Source organism: Artibeus jamaicensis, unplaced genomic scaffold (assembly GCF_021234435.1).
Source record: "Artibeus jamaicensis isolate MK-2021 breed Jamaican fruit bat unplaced genomic scaffold, CSHL_Jam_final contig_233, whole genome shotgun sequence".
NCBI classification, from domain to species: Eukaryota; Metazoa; Chordata; class Mammalia; order Chiroptera; family Phyllostomidae; genus Artibeus; species Artibeus jamaicensis.
Window position 1 is genome coordinate 65,935,381 of NW_026521486.1, and position 21,311 is coordinate 65,956,691.

Consider the following 21,311-nt stretch of genomic DNA (forward strand, 5'->3'; position numbering starts at 1 on the left):
GGATTGCCTGCTCATCATCAAAATGTGTCTTCAGAGCTCTGGGCAGGTCTATGGAAGTAACCCATAGGCCAAGAAGCCCCTGACAGTTACTAGGGAACCTGAACACACACACACACACACACACACACACACACACACACACACACACACTCAGAGTAGTCATCAATGGCTGCCCCAACCCTTAAGTAAACAACTTATGGGTTACGTGATAGTGGATGGTCAGTGTCAATTTCATCAGCAGTGAGAGAAAGAGACATGCAGACAGCAAGTACCTCCTGATGTGCTACAACAGGAAGTGCTCAGCACCATCCATGAAACACCATGGTGGTAAAAAGGGACCAGAATTTACCTGAGCCTCACATTGGAAGAAAAAGCTATAGGGAACAGAAGACAGATTACCACCGTGAAAAAGCTGTCAGTCACATCCACGATGTGGGAAAATCTACAGAACAAATAAATTGGTTTCTTTAACAAACATGTAGCATGGAGAAAAAATTAGAGGGAGTATTAGCATAGATTTTTATAGATTAAAAGAGACCTCAACCAAATGCAATGTGTGGACTTGGTATTCAAATGCAAACCAAGTATGAAAAGTTATTTTTGAGGTAATTAATGATATTTAACACTGACTGAATATTAGATGATATTAAGAAATTATGATTAAAATTGTTAAGCGTGATAATGATACTGTAGTCATAATTTTAAAATGAGTCCCTATTTGTAATTTGCACATTCACACACATGGTATTTAAAGATGAAATGATGTGATACATAGAATTTTCTTTAAAATATTCCAGTGAGGTCATGGAAACAGTACCCGTGGGATGTAGATGAAAAACAAACACAGAATACTGGTAATTGCAGAAGGCTGAGTTTGGGTAGAAGGAATGTTAGAACATCATCTTTCCCAGTCTTATGTATTTTTAAGAAATTTCAAAATAAAACAATTGCTGTAGTGAAAGTGTTCCCGGCCCAGGACGGTGGTGGCAGCACAGCCTGCGGGAGGCAGTGACACCAGTGTCCCCCCAAGTGTATTACAGAATCTGAGCTCTGCGTGACGTTAACATGTGCTGCCCAAGGAAAAAACCGGGGGCCAAGGTGGTTTTTGGAATAGTGGGTTTGAAACAGCTCAGGGGGGCTTTGCCACAGGAGGCCTGGGTGTGGGGCACGGCTGCCTGAGCACTATGAGCACGCATGGTGACTGTAAGGAGAGGCAGGAGCAGGTAGGACTCTCCATTTCTTTGACCATGGGAATTACATTTTAAACCAGAGGATGCTGGTGCACCTTTATGTTCACTGCAGCATTAATTTACAATAGCCAGGATATGGAAGCAACCTCAGCATCCATTGATAGATGAGTGCATAATGAAAAAATGGTACATATATACAACGTTTGGTCATAAAAATGAATGAAATCTTACTATTTGTGACAACATGGATGGATCAAGAAGGTATTGTGTTCAGTGAGTCGGATAGAAGAAGGTAAATACAATATGGTTTCACTTATATGTGGAATCTAAAGAACAAATTAAATGAACAAACAGACTCACAGAAAGGGAGAACAGACTGATGGTTGCCAGAGGGGAGGGGGTTGGTGGACTGGGTACAAAAGGTGAAGGGATTAAGAAGTACGGATTGGTAGTTACAGAACAGTCATTGGGATGTAAAGTGCAGCACAGGGAATATAGTCAGTAATATTGCAGTAACTATGAATGGTGTCAGATGGGTATGAGACACAGGGAGATCACTCTGTAAGTTATATAAATGTCTAACCACTATGCTGCACACCTGAAACTAATATAATATAGAATATCATTGAAAAATAAGAAAATTTAACTAAATAGAGGATTTTGCAGTTACATGAGAAACACAAGGGTAAGAGAGCTTGCGTCATGCCAGGCAAAAATGCAGGGAATGACAGGCATGGTGCATGTGGGGACACAGACCTGTCCCAGGGGCTGTGGGGCAGTGAACTTGCTGCTTAGCACTTCAGATTCTCTAGAACAGGTTCAAGTGCCAGTTTGGCCATTTCATAGATGTTTAAAGCCCTTCAGCCTCAGTTTTCTAGCCCGGAAATAGGGAGTAACAACTCTCTTATTTGATTATTGTGAAAATCTAGTGAGTTAACATCTTAAAAGAATGCTCTGCAAATGCCAAAAAAAAAAAAACCCATACAAATGGATGTATTTATTCTTTGCAACCAATGTACTGTCCTTTGGTCTCTCCAAGCTGGGGGGGGGGTGCAGCTGGAGTGGGCTGGAGGAGAGAAAAGATTAGAATCTGCTTCCTCTTTACTAATTGAAGTTCTTGTGCTCACCCACCAGCCTATCTAAACATGATCTCCAAGATGGTCTGGCCTTGGGCTTTCTCCCATGTATAATGAATGCATTGATTTAAAAAATCTATCTTCCTACCCACCCACCTGCAGAATATAGGTAACGAGCTCAATAAAGATAAGGGTACACACCATCCTCAAAGGTCACTGAGATTTGTTTTAAAATGAAAAGTCCTAGAAAAATTGTATATTCAGTGCTCTTCTCTTTCTAATGAGTCATAGTTGTTTTCCCGACTCAGATTGAAGCCCTGGGCAGTTGGGAGGTTGGAGGGAGGAGGCATGGAGAGTAGCCTCTGTCCTTCAGCCTGTGACTCTTACCTCAGTCTGGACCATGTGAACCCTGTGAAGTCTTAGGTCATGCACCGCTCCATAAATGTCCACAGAGTCTTTGGAGTCTAATTGCTGGAGGATTCGGTCCAATGCGATAAAGGTTCCAGTCCTACCCACACCGGCACTAGAACAGATATTGAAGGAAGACTGAGACTCTTTATTATATTGGCCTTTCAAGATTACATCCAGAGACTTTAGCAAAATCTTTCTTTTCCTTTCCAAGTTATGGGAGGATATAGGAATACTACTTTCTCTCCACAAGCTCAAAGAAATATAACCTACAGCTCCAACCTCTACCTTTCATTCATCTCCCCCACTCCACCATGGGTAAGCACTGCTCTGTACTTGGTATGTGTCATTTCCATGCATTTTAAAATACACTTTTCTGGGGCTTCCAGCCAAGATGGAGGTATAGGTAGATACCCTCCTTGCACAACCAAAGGAAGGACAACAACAAATTTAACAAAAAATAACCAGAACTGCCAGAAAATTGAACTGTATAGAAGTCTGACAACCAAGAAGTTAGAGAAGAAACATTCATCCAGACCAGTAGGAGGGGTGGATGTGGGTATCCAGGGTAGAGAGGACTCCTGTCAGGGCAGCAGCTGGAAGACCTGGTGGTCCCACATTTGCATGTGGATAAACAAGGAGGAACAACTGGGGAACAAGACAGACCATGCAACTCAGGTTTCCAATGAAGGGAAATAAAGCCTCAGAACCTCTGACTGAAAAAACCCGTAGGGATTGAGGTGGCAGGAGGCTGAAACTTCCAGCCTCACAGGAGAATTTGTTGGATTGACCCACAGGGTCCTAGAATGTACACAAACCCACCCACATGGGAATCAGCACCAGAAGGGCCCAATTTACTTTGGGTAGCAGAGGAAGTGACTTAAAGCCAGCTGAGAGATGAGCAAGCAGCATTGTTTCCTCTTGGACCTTTCCCCACATACAGGGCCACTGTTGTGACTTGGGTTGCTTCACCCTGGTGAATACCTAAGGCTCTGCCCTTTACTACTAGCAGGTGCACTGAGACAAAAAAACAAACAAACAAACAAACAAACAAACCATGAATTACCTGAAAGAATAGATCAAAGCTCAAAAAATAGAACTAAGCAATAAGGAGATAGCCAATCTATCAAATGCACAGTTCAAAACACTAGTTATCAGGATGCTCACAGAAATGGTTGAGTATGGTCTCAAAATAAAGAAAAAAGTAAAGGTTATGAAAAGTGAAATAAAGAGAACCAACAGTGAAAGGAAGGAAACCAGGACTCAAATCAATGGTTTGGAGGAGAAGGAAAAAAAACAATCAAAACAGAATGAAGAAACAAGATTTCAAAAAAAAATGAGAAGAGGCTTAGGAACCTCTAGGATAACTAAACGTTCCAACATCTGAATCACAGGAATGTGAGCAGAAGAGGAAGACCAATAAGTTGAACACTTACTTGAAAGAATAATGAAGGAGAACTCCCCAAGCTGTCAAAGGAAATAGACTTCCAGGAAGTCCAGGAAGCTCAGAGTTCCAAAGAAATTGAACCCAAGGAAGCACACACCAAAGCATGTCATAATTACATTATGCAAGATTAAAGGTACAAAGAGAATCTTAAAAGCAGCAAGAAAAAAGGAGACTGTTGCCTACAAAGGAGTTCCCATAAGACTCTCAGCTGATTTCTCTAAAGAAACCTTGCAGGCAAGAAGGGACTGGAAAGAAGTACTCAAAGTCATCCTCAAAGGCGAGGATCTACATCCAAGTTTACTGTACCTGGCAAAGCTATCATTTAGAATGGAAGGGCAGATAAAGAGCTTCTCAGATATGGTCAAGTTAAAGGAGTTCATCATCACCAAGCCCTTACTATATGAAGTGTTAAAGGGGCTTATCTAAGAAAAAGATAAAAACTACAAACAGTAAATGACAACAAACTCATAACTATCAATAACCAAACCTAAAAAAACAAAAACAGAAACAAACTAAGCAAACAACTAGAACAGGAACAGATTCACAGAATTAGAGATCATATGGAGGGTTATCAGTGAGGACAGGGAGGAGGGAGAATAGGGGAAAGGTACAAGGAATAAGAAGTGTAAATGGTCGGTACAAAACAGGCAGGGGGAATAGTATGGGAAATGGAGAAGCCAATGAACTTATATATACAATCCACAGACATGAACTAAGGGAAGGTAATGATGATGGGGGGTACATGGCAGAGGGGAAAAAGGGGAGAAAAACTGGGATAACTGTAATAGCACAATCAATAAAATATATTTAAAATAAATAAAATAAAATAAAAGACTTTTCCCACATCCATGCAAATTTATTAACAATAACTCATCTTATATATTGCAAAAATTCACTAAAATCATAACATGTTTCATGTATTCTTCTGACAACTTTTCCACTCATATTGTGTTTTAAGATTTACCTATGCTGTTACACATACATAATTTTTTAAATCTTTTTTTTTAATCTTTTTTTTAAAGATTTTATTTATTTATCTTTAGAGGGGAAGAGAAGGAGACAAGGAGAGAAACATCAATGTGTGGTTGCCTTTCGTGAGTCCCCTGCTGGGAACTGGCCTGCAACCCAGGCATGTGCCCTGACTGGGAATCGAACTGTGATTGTGTGGTTCGCAGGCCCACACTTAATCCACTGAGCTATACCAGCCAGGGCCACGTACATAATTTTTAAACCTTCTCTATAGAGTTTATAAACCACTGCTAACCCATCCACTGCTAACCTATTCCCCATTGATAGACAGCAAGATCATTTTTAGTTTCTCTTTTAAAAATTGTGTTGCAGCGAACATCATTTACGTGTATGGGCAGTTCCCTAGGGCTGACGTGTAGAAGCAGCACCTCGAATCATCGGGTGTAAACATCTTCAACTTCACTAGGGATGGGTAAGTTGGTCCCCAAAGTGTCTGTTTAACCTGAGGATTTTTGCTGCACATATTTATAGGAAAAGGAGAAACAGTTCTCTGGGGTCCTGGGTAAAAACCCCCGCCATTCTTCAGAAAGCACGAAGCTCCTGAGTACCACACGTTCCTATTAAAAGCACCAGGGTTCCAATGACATACAAAAGCAGAGCTCCTAGGGTGCTGGGCTGATTGGGAGAGAATGAGCGCATCTGACATTTCTTACTCTAGCCGTTCCCTGCTCCATATTTAGTCGTGCCATTTAGTTAGGGCTATCAAAGTGTTGCTGCAAACATTAATTAGCTAAGCACCAGGATCCCCCGAGAGAGGGAGAGAGAGAGAGGTATGGATTGCTTGTTAGGTTGATTTTATGGATACACAGTCTGAGGCCAAGAAAATTCAAAAGAGAACATAAATTTAAGAGTTAAATTGGGTGCTACAGATGGCTAGTCTGCCTAGAGGGAGGGCTAGCGCAGGGATCTGGAGGGAGAGTTAGGGTTTTTGTAGATGGAGGAGAGCGATAAGGCCATTCTAAGGAGAAAGAACAGGCGAGAGGCAGAAATAAGTATACCCAGGCTAGAGTGGGAGAGGGTTTCTGGGAACTTGGATGGGGGTAAAATGGGAGGCTTAGAAGTCAAATAAGGACTTTGCACTTTGCAACAGTGGGAAAAAGAGCAAGAGGGAGATAGAAGGCTGTATCGTCAAGGTGAGAGAGAGGAGGGATGTAAAAGAAAGCAGAAAAGGAGAGGTCAGTGAAAAGAAAAGCAGCCGGGGAAATGGGAGAAGTAAATGTAACAACACCCTCTGGCCCAGACAAGTCCTCCATCCCTAGGTTCCCCACCCTTTTTCCAGACTTCAGGTTGTCATTTTATTGGGTCCCAGCGTCCGAGTACCTGCAGTGCACCACGGTGGGCCCAGCACCAGGTGTCCTGTTGATGTAGTCCCTGACAGTTCTCACAAACTGGATTAGGGACTGGGTGGTCTCTGGGACTCCATGGTCTGGCCACACCGTGTAGTGAAAGTGGCGGATGAGTCTGTGTGCATCGAGCTGTTCCTCCTGTAAGAGCAGAGTAGGTAGTAAAGAACAACCCAAGGCAAACCTTCAAGTTTGACAGCTGTGCCCATGCAGCAATGCCTGTGGGCTGAGACGGCAGGAGGAGCCAGCAAAAGTGGGATTCCCAGCTGCCCTTCTCCTTTCCAAGCTGCCTTAATTAAATGGCATCAGACAAACTAACGTACGCTGCATATCCTAAACTCCCGGATGGTCCACTCGGGCAGCACAGACTCTGAGAGCACCTGCAGGATGAGGTCCCCGTAGTAGAGGGACTCCTGGTCCGCCGGCCAGTAATGGTCACATTTTACCTAGAGGAAAACAGAAAAAATGTGAGTCCGGAAATGTGACTCCTCTATGAACCTGAACTTTCCCTCGAAAGGTCTTCCTGAGTTGGCTGATTCAGGATCTGCTGCAGAAGCGATTTGACCATTTGCTCCGTGTTAACCTGCTCACGGCCGGCACTGGGCCTGAGCTGCTGCTGCAAGTGCAGGGGAGACACTGCTGAGGAGCAGCCCCCCAACCTCTGGGTGCATCTATCTTCAGACAGCATCTTATGGTTGAGTTTTTAAAAATTTCCTTAGCATTTCAGTTCCACCAGCAGGTAAAACATCCTTTACCATGTTCTTTTTTTTTTTTTTTTAAGAGATTTAGCCGGGCAGAGGAAGGCACTGTCTTTCAGGCTCTGTTCTGCTTATATTCTGTATCACTGTCCTAACCTGGACCAAGTGTCATGTGCCAAGTGATATTTGAAAAGTCAGAACATTTAGCTAGACTTAAAATTACATACAGAAAGACAGGAGAAAAAGGATTATGAACATATATTATTGACCACAGGTACTGGGCACTTTACATGAAAACTCTTTTAATCCTCAAGTAACCATATAAAATAGAGTTTATAAGTGCATTACAAGAGGTTTGCCTAATTCGTCCAGTTAACTATTTTCCTTTGTGTCTGCAGACACAGCCTGAAGTTCACATCTCCTTCTTTCCTAAAAGTAGGGGCAGAGCCGGTGACTCTGCATGCACTGCAGGACGGAGCCGACCAGTGGCCAGTTCATCTTTCTGCTCACGGGCACTTCTCATAATCCTAGTCCTCAAGTGGAAACACCTTGGAACCTCCAGACCCAGAATTCAAACTGGGCCTTTTGTAACTGAGCAGCTTCACTCACTAACAGTGTTCTCACGCAGTCCTTACTTAGCTTTTGCAGGGGTTAACTTTTGACAGTGAGGAAGAATTCCCGCCACCCTCCAGGTGGCGGAAAGCAAAGTTTGGAAGTCAGGAAGACTGTTTACTCACTCGGCCCTTCTCCACACACTGGGTCACCATGACAATGTTGTGAACATTCTGTTCCCACGCCATTTTCCAGAAGTCATCCTTAGTGCCAGGAAGAGGTCCTTGAGTAGCAATGTATTCTCTTCTGAAGTTGTTGCCCTGCGATGAATTTACAATATGGGGAATCAGAAACAATAGGGCTCTTCAGAACTATAAACAAAGAACGCTGCAGATTAGATGATACGCAGGTCTTTGCCAGGCCCCTGACTTGAAAGAAAGATACTAACACAAGTATCAAGGCTGGGGAGCAGGAAGGACAAAGGCCGGAACATGGAACTATTGTTAAGAGCTAAATTCCCTTTTATTAGGCTGGGTCTATTCAAAAAGGCAATGGAGGACTCAGGCGGTAATCTAGAAAACACTCCTCTGCAAGTGTGTGTGTGCAAGTGTGTGTGTATGTGTGTGCGCATGAGTCTGAGGGACTGATTTGATCAGGCTCTATCCCTTGTTAACACAGAAGCTTGTAGTCATTTTGGATAACTGACATTAGAATGTTGGGAAGAGATGTCATGCAATGGAAACAAGGAGAAAGGGAACCACTGTTCATCGAGCACCTACCATTTAACATGCTAGGGACCAGGGCTTTCCCAGATTTTACTTAATGTTAACCACAACTCTGTGAGCTAGGGTATGTTCACCCACTCGTTCTGTACTCCAGCAAAACAGAATTCCTTGCAGATCTTAGTCAAAGCTCTTTCTCTCCTTTCTTCTCCCCAGGGCCTCTGCATGATGTCATCGCTGCCACTCCCACGCCCTGCCCACCCAAATACGGCCTCTCAGCTGCTGTTTCTGATTTATCTTCCAAGTCTCAGTGTGTTTTCCTCCAAAGCTCACTGTTGAGCTTTCCTTTATCTTTCTGGCTGCTGGGGGATGTTCTCCTCCTGTGGCAGCCTCTAACCTCTTATTACACAGAGTGGTCCTCGGGTCAGCAGCATGGGGCTCCCCTAAGGGCTGGTTAGAAGTGCAGGATCCCAGGTCCCGCCCAAGCCCTGCTGTATCAGCAGCTGTGTTTTAATGAGACCCCCAGATGATGTGGATATATGTTCCTCATGGTGTGGCCTTGTCATTTCCTGATGCCCCAGCTCTGCTGAGAGTTCCTTGGAGGCCAGATTCTGTCTTACACTATCCCTGTACATGGCTCAGTGTTTGCCTTATAGCTAGCACTTCACAAGTGTTTACTGAGCGACAGAATGATTATTGGAGATACATATGTTCATCCTCATTGTTTAGAAAAGAAAATGAAGGTCCCTAGAGGAAACATAACCTGTCCAAGGTCACAGAGCCCAGCTGGGTGGGATTGAATCCTGGATCTGTCTGACGTTAAAGCTTTTCCCACTGTAGCGTGCTGGAGGAAGCTAGCAAGATGCTAGCCAGAATCTGAGCCCAGAGGTTTGACACAATCTTAGAGCTGTGTCTGTGGTTTTCAAAAATCCAAATAACTTTGAATCAGGCAACCTTAGCGGGGGAGGTCCAGGTTATTTAGGGAGTGCTGACCTTGGCTAAAGGCTGCAGCGAGAAAACGACCTGTGAAAAGGAATCCTGGGTTCACTGTAGTCTCTTGCGACTATAGCCGTTGTGAAAATGGACCTTAGCAGTGATCCAGTTAAACACCCCACGTTTTATGGTACTGAGGTCTTGTCTTCTAACACCTCTATGTTTCCAGACCTGAGAACAGTAATAGCAGGTAGGAGGAGAGGTATGTCCAGTGTGGTCACTCATCAGAGCTTCCTCTGGGCGCTGCAGCCCGGTGGTACACTTACAGGGATGTAGCTGGCGTTGATGTAGTCGGAGCACGGGTCGTCATCCACATTGGACAGCTTCACTCGAGAGGCATCGTCTGGAAGGAAGTTCATTGAGACAGATTTGTCACTGAGTTTTGGGGTGATCTTTCTATGGTTTATAGAATGCTTGGTTTCTGTCATGCATTAGCTCTGATCCCCACAAGGGTGCCCAAGGGTGAATCCTCATTTCCATTTTGCAGAGGAGGCTCAGACAGGATAACTAACTTGGCCCAGGTCACAAGGATGGCTCATAAACACACAAACGACCAAGTGGGTTTTGAAGGCCCCTCTGTGCTCTCCTTTGTACACTATTTACACTATTTGTAACACTATGACATCTGCCCAAGGGGTGGCTAGACGCCTCTCACTGCCAGAATAAATGTGATCCAGAAAAACTACCTTCTATTGCTTCACCTGACAGGATAAGGACAATGAAAATGTACAATAGTTATTTAATAATAATTGCTAATGGGAGACTTTGCTAAGTACACTTTGTTTGGACTCTGCTGTTAACCCTTTACTGCTCTAAGGCCTCCAAAGAGAAGCAGTAGGACCACACAGTGAAACGTCAATGGCATGAGAAGCCTCTCAGGACCAGGACTGAAGCTGGCTGTGCCCATGCACACAGCAAAGGGCAATAACATACAAGTCACTCCTTTCTCAAGGCATTCAGATCTTCCAAACCCAGCTGGGCTGTATTCCCTTAACCCACTTCATTCTGGGAAGAGGAGAAATGGCTAGAGGAAGACAGTGTTACAAATTTCAACACAAAACTCACAGGGCAATATATTGTTGTATCGATTTTTCCCTCTATTCTCCGGCAAGAGTGCAATGTCACACGGTTGGTTTCTACCCACGTCTTTTAAGTCCTATCAGATCAAAAATAAGTTTCTAAGTCGAGAATATAACATAGAAGGTGACAATCATAAAATCCTTGAGCTAGATAGTAGTATGGGAATACATGTACACTAGCCACTGTTTAAGGCATGCTTAGTATTGTGCGTGTGTTAGCTCTGATTCCCACCATGGCCTCACAGGGGGCATTTTTCTATCCATTTTACAGATAAGGCTCGGACAAGACAACTAACTTGCCCAGGGTCACATGGGTAGCAAAGCTGGGAATAGAACCAAAGCCTGAGCACTTTTCACCAAAGCCCGTTATTTCCCAGTCAAGCAAATGGCCACGGGTTAAGTAATGGACAGCGTGCGGTTTGCATTTTCACTTTGTTAATTCTCTCTTTTACCATCCAGGCAGCACTTTGCTATGCTAATCTGGAGAGGAAATGGGCTGTGAGACTAGGTGGTATGTTGTGCAGGGAATGGACTCAGGCACCAAAGAGCACTCAGCCAAGATCCTAAGTGTCACCTGAACTCCTGAGCCCAGTCAGCCCGTGATTGCACAGTACAGGTTGGGAGGGAAGTTCTGCTAAGGACCAGTGTGCTAAAGCATCACTGCGTCTGAGCTGTACCTCGTACTCCTTGGACAGAAGGTAGTTGGAGTCAGCCTGCAGCTTCATGAAGTGCCCTTCAAACTGATTTACTTTTATTGGGCTACAGTTAAAATACAACAGAAGGAAAAGAAAATTACTGAAGGGAAAACGCCATAACCAGTTAGAGCTGTATTTTAAAAGCAGATAATATAGGAATTAATGAGTTTTTTCTCTTACCAAGAAGTTTTCCGGTTACTGTGAAAGGAAGTCAAAAGAAGAAAGACCTCATTAGTAAACCTCACATAATACAACCAACTCATCTTGCAGTAAATCACGTGAAGGAAGATGTGGTCCTCACCCTTTCTGGCCCAGGTTCAAGTGGACAGTTAATGGTCGATCCCGGCGGATGCTCAGGTGGGCAGAAGGTCTTTCTCGACCATGGCTGTAACATAAGAGACAGGATTTATATTCTGATTATGAAACTGGACTTAACACATTTTTCCACATATGGTAAAGCTGTGCGTGTTTGCGCATATATGGATTTTTCAGTATTCGTGTAGACTTATACCCAGCCAACGTCTCTTCGAGGGAGGGAAAGAGAGGAAGAGCATAAAGAAGAAATAGATTTTTCTCACTCAGAAATGGATCTCTGCAATAGCTGGAGATTTGTCTTCTGGTTTTTGGCTACAGGTCACAATCACTTCCCACACTCTCAATAAAACTTTCCTTAAAAAAACCCCCAGTAAACCTTAGATGCAAGACATGACTTCAATAGAGATCACAGCATGCCAAAGAAAAGAAATTCCCTAAGAGAAGACAGTGTGGCATTGGGACCACATGCTTTAGTTCTTTTTGGTCTCTCCTTAAATTAGCATAGCAGATATGAGCCATAAAATGGTGATGTCAACCCCACTTTTCAGCATATTTCAGACAAGTGCTTGGGCACACTATTTGCAGACATCTCTGTTTTCATGAAGAGATAGAACCACACACATTTTTTTTTTTTTTTTTGCTGTGCAAAAGGTGTTATTTCACATTCAGATAAGGCCCTGCAGTCATTTGGGAAGGGCAAACTCCTCAATGGTGTGTGGAGAGGCTGAAATGCGTGAGTCATGGGGTTAGGGCTTGACTTTTGTTTTTTTTTGAGACACAAAGGTGATTTAACAGAGAAATTAAATTATTTTCCCTCCTCACTGTTCAGACTAAAGGGCATTTTCAGTTGCATTTTTAAAGTTGTGGGTTTGTACTCACCTCGCTTTCTGTCTGCAGATGAATAAGGCCACAACAGCCACCAGCATGCCAATTAAGAACAGACCAGCACTCACACCTTCAATAACTCCGAACAAAGGCTCTGCAATAATCCAGAGAGCAACAACAGACCCGGGTGGGCACATCAGCGCTAACACACCAGTGAGGGAGCTAGAAGCTCTACCTCCCTGGGAACATAATTATGAAGAAGAATTCAAACGACACCCACACTGAGGCATTGGCTATCTGCAGTACGGGAGTACACAGCCGAGGACACGAGACACTGGCCACTACCCTGTAATGGGCAGGTTGGCCATTATATGTTTGAAGTTAATGGTGTTTAGCTTTTAAAGGAATTTTGGGCTTGTTTGTGCTTCTATGTAAAGCTTGGGACCCTTGAGATAAATGCTAGCAATTTGTGACCAAAATAAAAATGCTACTTCATTTGCATAAAACAAGATAGAGCATCTGGGACTTTAACAAATCCAGTGAATTGCTGAGAGTTATTTTAACAAAATCTTATTTTTATTTTCTGGTATAACACTGCCACTGAGAGTTTATAAACAGGTAAGAGTAGCCCATTTTTAAAAATAGTTTTATTGAAATATAATTCACATACCATATAATTCACCGGTTTAAATGGCTAATTCAATCATTTTTAGTGTGGCCACAGAGTTTTACAAACATCACCATAAATGTAGAACATTTTCATCATTCCTTTCAAAGCAACCCCCTGCCCTTAGCTGTCATTCTTTATTCTCCCCTCCTTCTAGCTTTGGGCAAGTCTAATTTTTTTGTCTTCATAAATTTGCCTATTCTGGACATTTCCCATAAACTGAATCATAAATATGTGGTCTTCTGGGATTGGCTTCTTTCACTTAGCATAATGTTTTCAAGGTTCAGCCACATTGTAGCATTGATCAGTATTCCATTCCTTTCTATGGCTCAATAATATTCCATTGTATGAACATAACATTTTTTTACCCAGTCATTTATTAATGGATAGTTCAGTTATTTCTATTTTTGGTTATTATGAATTATGCTGCTATGAACGTGAGTTTACAAGTTTTTGGGTAGGTGTAAGTTTCTACTTCTTTTGGGTATATACTTAGGAGCAGAATTGCTGAGTTAGATGGTAACTCTAGGTTTAACATTTTGAGAAACTGGAAAACTGTTTTCCAAAGCAGCTATACCATTTTTCATCCTCACAAGCAGTACATGCAGTTTCCAGTTTCTTAAAAAAAATATTTTATTTATTTATTTTTAGAGTGAAGGGAAAGGAGGGAGAAAAAAGGGGAGAGAAACATCAATGTGTGGTTGTCTCTCAGGAACCCCCAACTGGGGACCTGGCCCACAGCTAAGGCATGTGTCCCAGTTGGAAATTGAACTGGCAAACTTGGTTCACAAACCGGCACTCAATCCACTGGACCACACCAGCTGGGACTCCAGTTTCTCTTTGCCCTTGCTAACACTTATTATTGTCTTTTGGATTATATCAATAGTTACTCTGCTGGGTGTGAAGTAGTGTCTTGTTGTGGTTTTAAATTTGCATTTCCTTAATGAATAATGATGTTGTGTGTCTTTTCATGTGCTTATTGGATATTTGTATATTTTCTTTCTTCTTTGGAGAAATGTCTATTCACATTTTTTGTTATTTGTCTTTTTATTATTGAGCTATAAGTTAAGAGTTCTTTACATATTCGGAATACTGGAACCTTATTAGACGCATGATTGGCAAATAGTGTCTTCTATCCTGTGGATTACCTTTTCACTTTCTTCATCAACTCCTCTGAAGGACAGAAGTTTTAAATTTTGATTTAGTCCCATTTATCTGTGTTTTTACTTTTATTGCTTATATTTTGGTGTCATATTTAAGTAACCATTTCCTAACTGAAGGACACAAAGATGTACTCCTATGTTTTCTTTTAAAAGTGTTATTGTTTTAGCAGGTACATTTAGGGTTGTGGACTAGCCCACTTTTGAAGTTCAATTTTAAGCCCTTGGATTTCTTTGTTCAATGTTGCTTTTCAAGACTCATCACATCAACACAATCACCTTTCTTTTAATTGTGATTAATATTCTTTTTAAAGTATATGTTTACTATCTTTACTGGATTGTATACAACTTTTATTGTATACGACAATATTTCAAAGAGGAAGGAATTGTGTTTACAAAGCCTCCACTTAACAACAAATTGTATGTAAACATGTTGAAGTCATCTTAACTGTGTTCTGACCTGTTTCTGGTTTGAGAAGTGGGAGAGTATACTTATATTTGGCATAAATAGATGGGGGTGTTTGTGGGGCTGAGTCAGTTCTGTCATACAGCAGGACAGACTGAGATCGGAAGAACTTCTTGAGACCAAGCATTGTGAAACTCCAGCTTCAGGGAAAGTCTGGGACAGACAAAGTAACAAAGAAAAACGTGCCGAAACATGCTGCTATTCTCAGCCTATAAAATATTCGAAGGCAGTGCAGTGCACAGGTTAAGGATTCAGGAAGAGAGTGCCAGATACCAGCTCTCCTGTCTTTCTCAGCTATTTGGCTTTATTTAGCATGGTCACTGGACGTCTGCTTGGTAAGGGGATATATGCACAGAAATCCAAGTTACTTAAACCCTTGGTGCTTCAGGTCCTCACCTTTAATGTGGGGGTGATAACAGTATGTACCTCAAAAGGTTGTAATCAGTATTGAATAAATTAGTCTACGTACAATGCTTAGAACTACCTCCATAGAGAGGGTGACCAGGAAATATTAGCTGCTGCTATTACTCAGGTTTGCCCTCTAACACACAGAAGTTTCTTGAATAAATTTATGTAAAGCCTTTTAAGTTAACATTTTGATTGTGTACAACAACATGTAATAAGCAAAAGGAAATCCCACTACTTTGAGATATTGTTAATATGTTGGTATTTTTTCTTCTAGCTTTTCTTATATATTTCTATGTATCTGCATGTATACTTTCAAAAGCATTTTTGTATTTAGTTATATTTTGACCTCTGCAAGCTCTTTATTTGAATAATTTTTACCCACTATTAAAAAATTCATCTTTAAAAAAATCTGGTAACTTCTACCTTTTTCTAGATTAACTTCCCTTCTGTCCATTCTCCTGCAGAAGTCCTGTGATCCCTCTAATCTACACAAACCCATAATCACATAAAGATTAAGTTCCAAGTAAAAATAAATGTTCCCCCCACCATCAGCCAGATTAACAGATCTCCTCATTAGAGATCTTTGTAGATAACTTGGAGGTTGGCAGAATATGTGGGTAGATGAAAAGGTTAGCCTTACCTGACTCAGTGGTGATAGGCAAAGAGAAAAATGTGTCTGAATAGAGTGGCTTTGTGAATTCCTTTTGGTTCTCATCAAACAACTGTGTAAAAGCTCGAATACTGATTCTGAAAAGAAAACGGATTTATGTGAGTACAGATTCGTGGCTGACCACAATAGGGCTGACTGAAGAATGTGCTCAAGGAGAAATGGGGTGGGCACCTGTCAATATGTGAGTAAAGTAGAATATGAATTATGGAATCAGACAGATCTGGGTTCATTCGTTCATTCATTCATTCCTTCATCAAATATCTATGGGAGCCCTACTGTGTGCCAGTCCCTGTTCCAGGAGCTGGAGATACTACAAGAACAAAAATATAAGTCCCTACCATTCCAGCGCTTACATTTTTAGGGAAAAAGGCAGATAATAAATACACAAATATACTACGCCAAGTCATGATATGTACTACGGAAAAGAAAAAAGCAGAAGAAGGAAGATGGAAAGCAATGGGTATAGGGCATGTGGGACTACTTTATTCATCATGGTCAACAAAGGCCTCCTTGATAAAAGGATAGGCACAGAGATCTGAGCAAGGGGAGGAAGGGAGCCATGGCTGCATTCCAGACAGGTGCAAGGCTCTGAGGCAGGAACATGCTCTACTCCAAAAAGGCCAGCAGGGCTGAAGCACAGTATATGAATGAAGGAGTATTGGTGGGTGAGAGCAGAGATCTAGGTGGGGCCAGACCATGGAAGACCCAGAAGGTCATGGTGAGGATTTTGGCTTTTGTCCTGAAAGACATAGAAAGCCAGCAGATAGAGGGTATTGTCTGGATCACTCTGGCTGCTGCAGCTTATAGATCAGACAGAAGGATAATGGTAGAAGAAGAGAAACTCATCAGTAGGAAATTGCAACAGTCCAGGTGGGAGATGCTGGCTTGGATCAGAACACAGTAGAATTGGCAGTGACAAGTGTTGGCTACTTCAGAGGAAGAGCTGAAAAATTTGCTGATGGATGTGCAGTATGAAAGGATGGAATCAAGGATGACTCCTCTGGCTGAGGAGCAGCTGGAAGAATGGAAGTGCCATTTACTAACATCAAGGAAAACCATGGAGGGGAGCATGAGGGGTTTGGGAGGATACAGAGTTCATTTCTGAGGGCAGTAATTCTGAGGTGCCTGTTAGGGCAGTCCAATGGGTCAAATATCAATATATCAGTATTATTAGTATTATTGCCACTGTTGCTATTTAAAAAAATAACTACATATATGAATAAAATTTTACATTAAACATTATATTACAAATAAAATTACATATCTTCTCATCTTTTTCACACTAGTTATTTTCTAAAGAACCTTGTATCTAACAATATTTTAATCTCATTGTCATTGTTATAAGATTTATTTAATGCCTTTTATGTCTAATTGCTGAGGTTACAAAAAGATACATACATGGTCACTACTCTTGAAAACTGATTCTAAATGCAATAAGCAAGCAAGGTGCAGCTCTGAAAACACAGAATTACAGCCTCAGGCTGGATGAAAAGCCTACTGTACCCATCATCGGCCCTAAAGCTCATGCTCTCTGGCGGAGTCAAGGTCTAGTCTGGAGGGCTGCACTCCAGTTCTGGGAACATGTTTTAGGAAACATTAGGGATCATTTGAGATGATTGGCCAGCATGATGAGAGAGACGACTTAGTGGAACATGTTAGTTGACTTCAGAGCTACAGAAGACTGCCAGGCAGAAGAGGAAACAGGTGCATTATTTCCCTCCTTGAAGATGGAACTAAGCTCAGCAGGCTGAAGCCACAGAGGTGGCCGAGGAACACAAGGTCACTCTCTAACACCCAGACCAGGAGCCGCAGAGGTGGTGAAGGGCTTTAAGCAGAGGCAGGAGAAAAGAGCTCTCAGGGCGGTGCAGCGGAGGACTGCCCCAGTAAGCTCAGGACTGGCTGGGGCCACCTCTTGAGTTTTCTCCACCTCGAGACTCTCAGACTGTAGGTTTACTGATAGAGAATCAGGCTTGATTTATAAGGGAAAACTTTTTCTATGATTACCTAAAACCCTTTGAAAGTGAATGAAAGACTCCTTTTTTCCTTTTTAAAAAGGTCTGGATTTGTTGAACCCGAAAGTATCTGGGCATGTCCTGTTATAATGCTGAAGTAGTGACAGGCTGGGAGAAATCGTTCTGACCCCCCATCCTCTCCTTGTATCTCGTGCCTGGGTCTTTGTGTGATCTTACGATGTAAACCAGATGATGTAGTTCAACCACATTTATGATTTCTGTCTCTAAAAGATACTTTCAAAGAAAAAACACACCGCCCCGCCACCACGAAAAATCAAAAGTTGTACTTCCAGGAATAACAGACTGCTGATGGCAGTATGATGAGATATCTCATCACTGATGAGTTATCAGTGTAACTGACAGTCACTGTGTGTTAAATGAGAAGGTGAGCAGTTGGTATGTGTTACCAATGTACTGTACCTTTGGAAATTTAAAGGGGTCTATTTGATTATAAGGGTTTTTAAATATTTGTACAGTAATTTATAAGTATAGAAGGACTTTTACAAATGTGGTTTTATTTGATCATCTCCAACCTCTCCAATACAAGGAATCTTATACAAGGAATTGTATTACTTTAGAAGTTTGGAACTTGAAGCTTAGAGAGAGTCCGTGTGTCATTCAGGATCACAGAAAAATCTGGTGAAAGAAAACCAAACTCCATATTTTCAAACTCCTGGTCCTGATCTCTTTCCCTTATTTCCCCCTGGCCCAATTTTGTTTTTTCAGGAATGACTTCTGTGGGAGGGAGGGTTAAAAGGGCCCAGGCCAGGAAGCAGAGGGTCTGTGGCCTACCTCTTACTCTGCTGCTATCAGTTGAATTGTCCCTAAAATTTTTTATGCCTCAGTTTCCTCATTTGTAAAATAAAAGCCTTGGATATAACAACCTTGATATGTTCTATTCTGAAATTCTAGGATCCACAGGTGCAAGTGCAAAGTATGAAGTGGACCCAGATGAATAAGGACCCTTAGGAACCAAAGAAAAACATAATGACCTAGAATAGGTTCAGCGTAAAATTAGTGGGTCATCAAGAACTCTGCCCTTAAAATTCTTTCCACAAATGGACATCAGCACCACATTTCCTGGACCAGCACTCAGCAATCATCCAGAACCCTGTCTCATCCTGTTCTCTGGTCTTGTCTTCCCCGCTACCTCTTTCCATGCCCTCCCCCAGCCCTGCTTGAAACTGGACTATTTGCTCTTCTTTAAACAGTTTGTGTGTTTCTGCATCTGCACCTTAAATCTCTGTCCCTATTTGCATATTTTCAAATCCTTCCCTATTTTTTAATGCCCAGCAAACAAGACACCTCTTTCAAGAAACCTTTTGAACCTTCACACCATTTATTTACCTTCACCTCTCTTTTGTCCTTTAATATTTCCACTCTCACTACATTATAAATTCCTTGAAGGCAGGAATTCCATCTTACTGATCTTTCTCTCCCCTCCAGCACCTGGCCCAGTGCCTTTCACAGAAGGGGCACATGTATTGAATATATTATCAGCATGATAAATTTAGTAATATGAATAAGATTATTTTAATGAATAGATATCTGATAGTAATTATTTCAAGTGTAGCTGTGTCTGGAATCAGAAAATTCCATACCACAAAGTCATAGATCATACAGTTCAGTTTCCTTCATTTCAGGAAAACGAGGTCAAGGGAGGCTGACTACCTGAGCGTGGTCACATTGCTATTTTATTTAGAATAGAAACAAAACCAGTTCAGCACTTTTCTAACCTCCAAACTGCCTCAGCCATCATGCTCTGCCTTTTCTCTTCCTGTATGAAATAATACTAATTATACAACTGAATAATAGGAACCCAGCGATGAATGGGAACACATTACATTCATTGACCTAATAAACTTGCATATCAGGTAAACCTTGCGTTTTCCAATTTTTCCTCATTCCTTGTTTTTCTTTTTCCATGTTCTCTCCTCTCTGGAAAAAAGATGCCTGACAGCAATGAGGGTCACTGCGGTGACCGTTATCTTGAGACAGGCAAAGTGCTGACTTCCCTGAGCCAGGGCTCAATAGCCACCGCACAGGAGGCCACTGAGCAAGAGGTTCTCCCATGTGCTCTGAAAGGCTATGTCTCCTCTCATTAAACACTGTCTGCCTGGCATGCTTCTCACAAATGTATATTGGAGAAATAGAGGAAAGCTGTGTTCTAGAAAACAAACATGCACGGCATGAGTTGATTATGCTATAATAAGAATGTGCAACTTTTGATAGAGTAGTTGGCTCATACACATGTTTTGTGCCTGGTACTTGCCATATTTTTTATCATCCATATCACATGTCTCCTCTATTAGACTCTGAGCTCTCTCAGTGTAGTGAAGAGGGTAGGTAATTAAACAAAGGGTTAAAAGTCACTGGTAAATGGAGGATTAGAAGAATGTAGGGACTGGGTGCTGCAGAAATGTAGCTGAGGGTCCAGCTACCTAGCTGTGTATTGACAAGGGTGGCTTGGGCCTAGTTCAGAGTTGAGCTGGCTTTTGAACTGTCTGAAGGAACTCACTAGCCAGACAAGGGAGTGGCAGGCATTGCAAATAAGGTGAAAAGAACATGCAAGGTGCTGGGAACTGCCCTGCCTGGTTTCAGAAACTGTAACCCCTTGTGGCTAAGGCTTAGTAGAAGCCTTGGGACCATAAGTCACTTAGGAGACAAAGCTTATCTTTTTGTAGGGCACCGCTTCTGCCCCTTTTTTCTTCACCCTGCTTGGCCCCGGGTAGATGGCTGGTTAGCTAATGACAGGTAAGATTCCTCAAAACAGGGACAACCTAAGACAGGCATAGTCATGAAGGGGTCCTCAGGGAAGGACTGGGGGGTTATAGAAAAAGGGGATGATGAACCCTTACCCCTCAGTTTTGACATAGCCTGAGTACTCATTCTGTCTGCAAGAAGTCTCCTAATTTCTTGGCTGCCTTACTTCCGCTGCCTGACTTAAACCTGAAATAATGCTGGAGGTGGGTACGTCCCTGTGCTGGAAAGGGCGGGTTCCCTAGGGTGATCAGGCCTAAGAAAGAATGCATAAAATCCTGTGAAACCTACTTTGCTAGTACCCTCAATTTAAATAATAAGGGTCCAAGCATGAAGTGAGTTTTTCCCCCAAAGTTTTATGGCCCTTTAACTATCTGACCTTGACTCAGAATAAGTCCTCAGAGTTCTTTGAATGGTATCTATTGTTTAATCATTTCTGACTGACAATGACTGATAGGCTTTACATATATACCCTGTATTTATATGCAAATTAAACCCAATAAAAGTTTGTCCAGGAAAGGGTCAGGGCACTCTCCTCTTGAGACAGTAGCTGTGCAGTCCCTTTTCCTCCATAAGACTTCAGTGGTCCGTGTGAATTTGTCTTGTTTCAACCACAATGCCTCAGACACTGTGGGTCAGTGTCCACATCACAAAGGCTCAGAAATGAAAGACACTATGTCATATTCAAGAGAACTCTGAGGAGTGAAAAGTGAATAGTAGCAACAGGGCAAGGTGTACTTGGGCAAGTAGTGGGAGACAAAGCTGGTGAGAAAGGTCGGGAGAGAAGGTGAGGGCT

The 21,311-nt window shown here is 42.2% G+C and overlaps 1 protein-coding gene across 3 annotated transcripts in view; it reads right to left on the bottom strand.

The window, feature by feature from the left end:
• The window catches only part of PTPRB (protein tyrosine phosphatase receptor type B), a 108,483-nt gene that overhangs the window by 9,050 nt on the left and 78,122 nt on the right, over positions 1-21,311 (bottom strand). For all 3 annotated transcript variants that reach the window (XM_037132136.2, XM_037132135.2, XM_037132137.2), the window contains 11 exons: positions 15,714-15,820; positions 12,427-12,526; positions 11,534-11,617; positions 11,413-11,430; positions 11,215-11,296; positions 10,524-10,614; positions 9,725-9,801; positions 7,929-8,063; positions 6,817-6,939; positions 6,471-6,634; positions 2,654-2,789 (listed from right to left, as the gene is read on the bottom strand). In XM_037132136.2, coding sequence (XP_036988031.2) covers positions 2,654-2,789; positions 6,471-6,634; positions 6,817-6,939; positions 7,929-8,063; positions 9,725-9,801; positions 10,524-10,614; positions 11,215-11,296; positions 11,413-11,430; positions 11,534-11,617; positions 12,427-12,526; positions 15,714-15,820 — 1,117 coding nt within the window. The remainder of the gene's footprint in view (positions 1-2,653; positions 2,790-6,470; positions 6,635-6,816; positions 6,940-7,928; positions 8,064-9,724; positions 9,802-10,523; positions 10,615-11,214; positions 11,297-11,412; positions 11,431-11,533; positions 11,618-12,426; positions 12,527-15,713; positions 15,821-21,311) is intronic.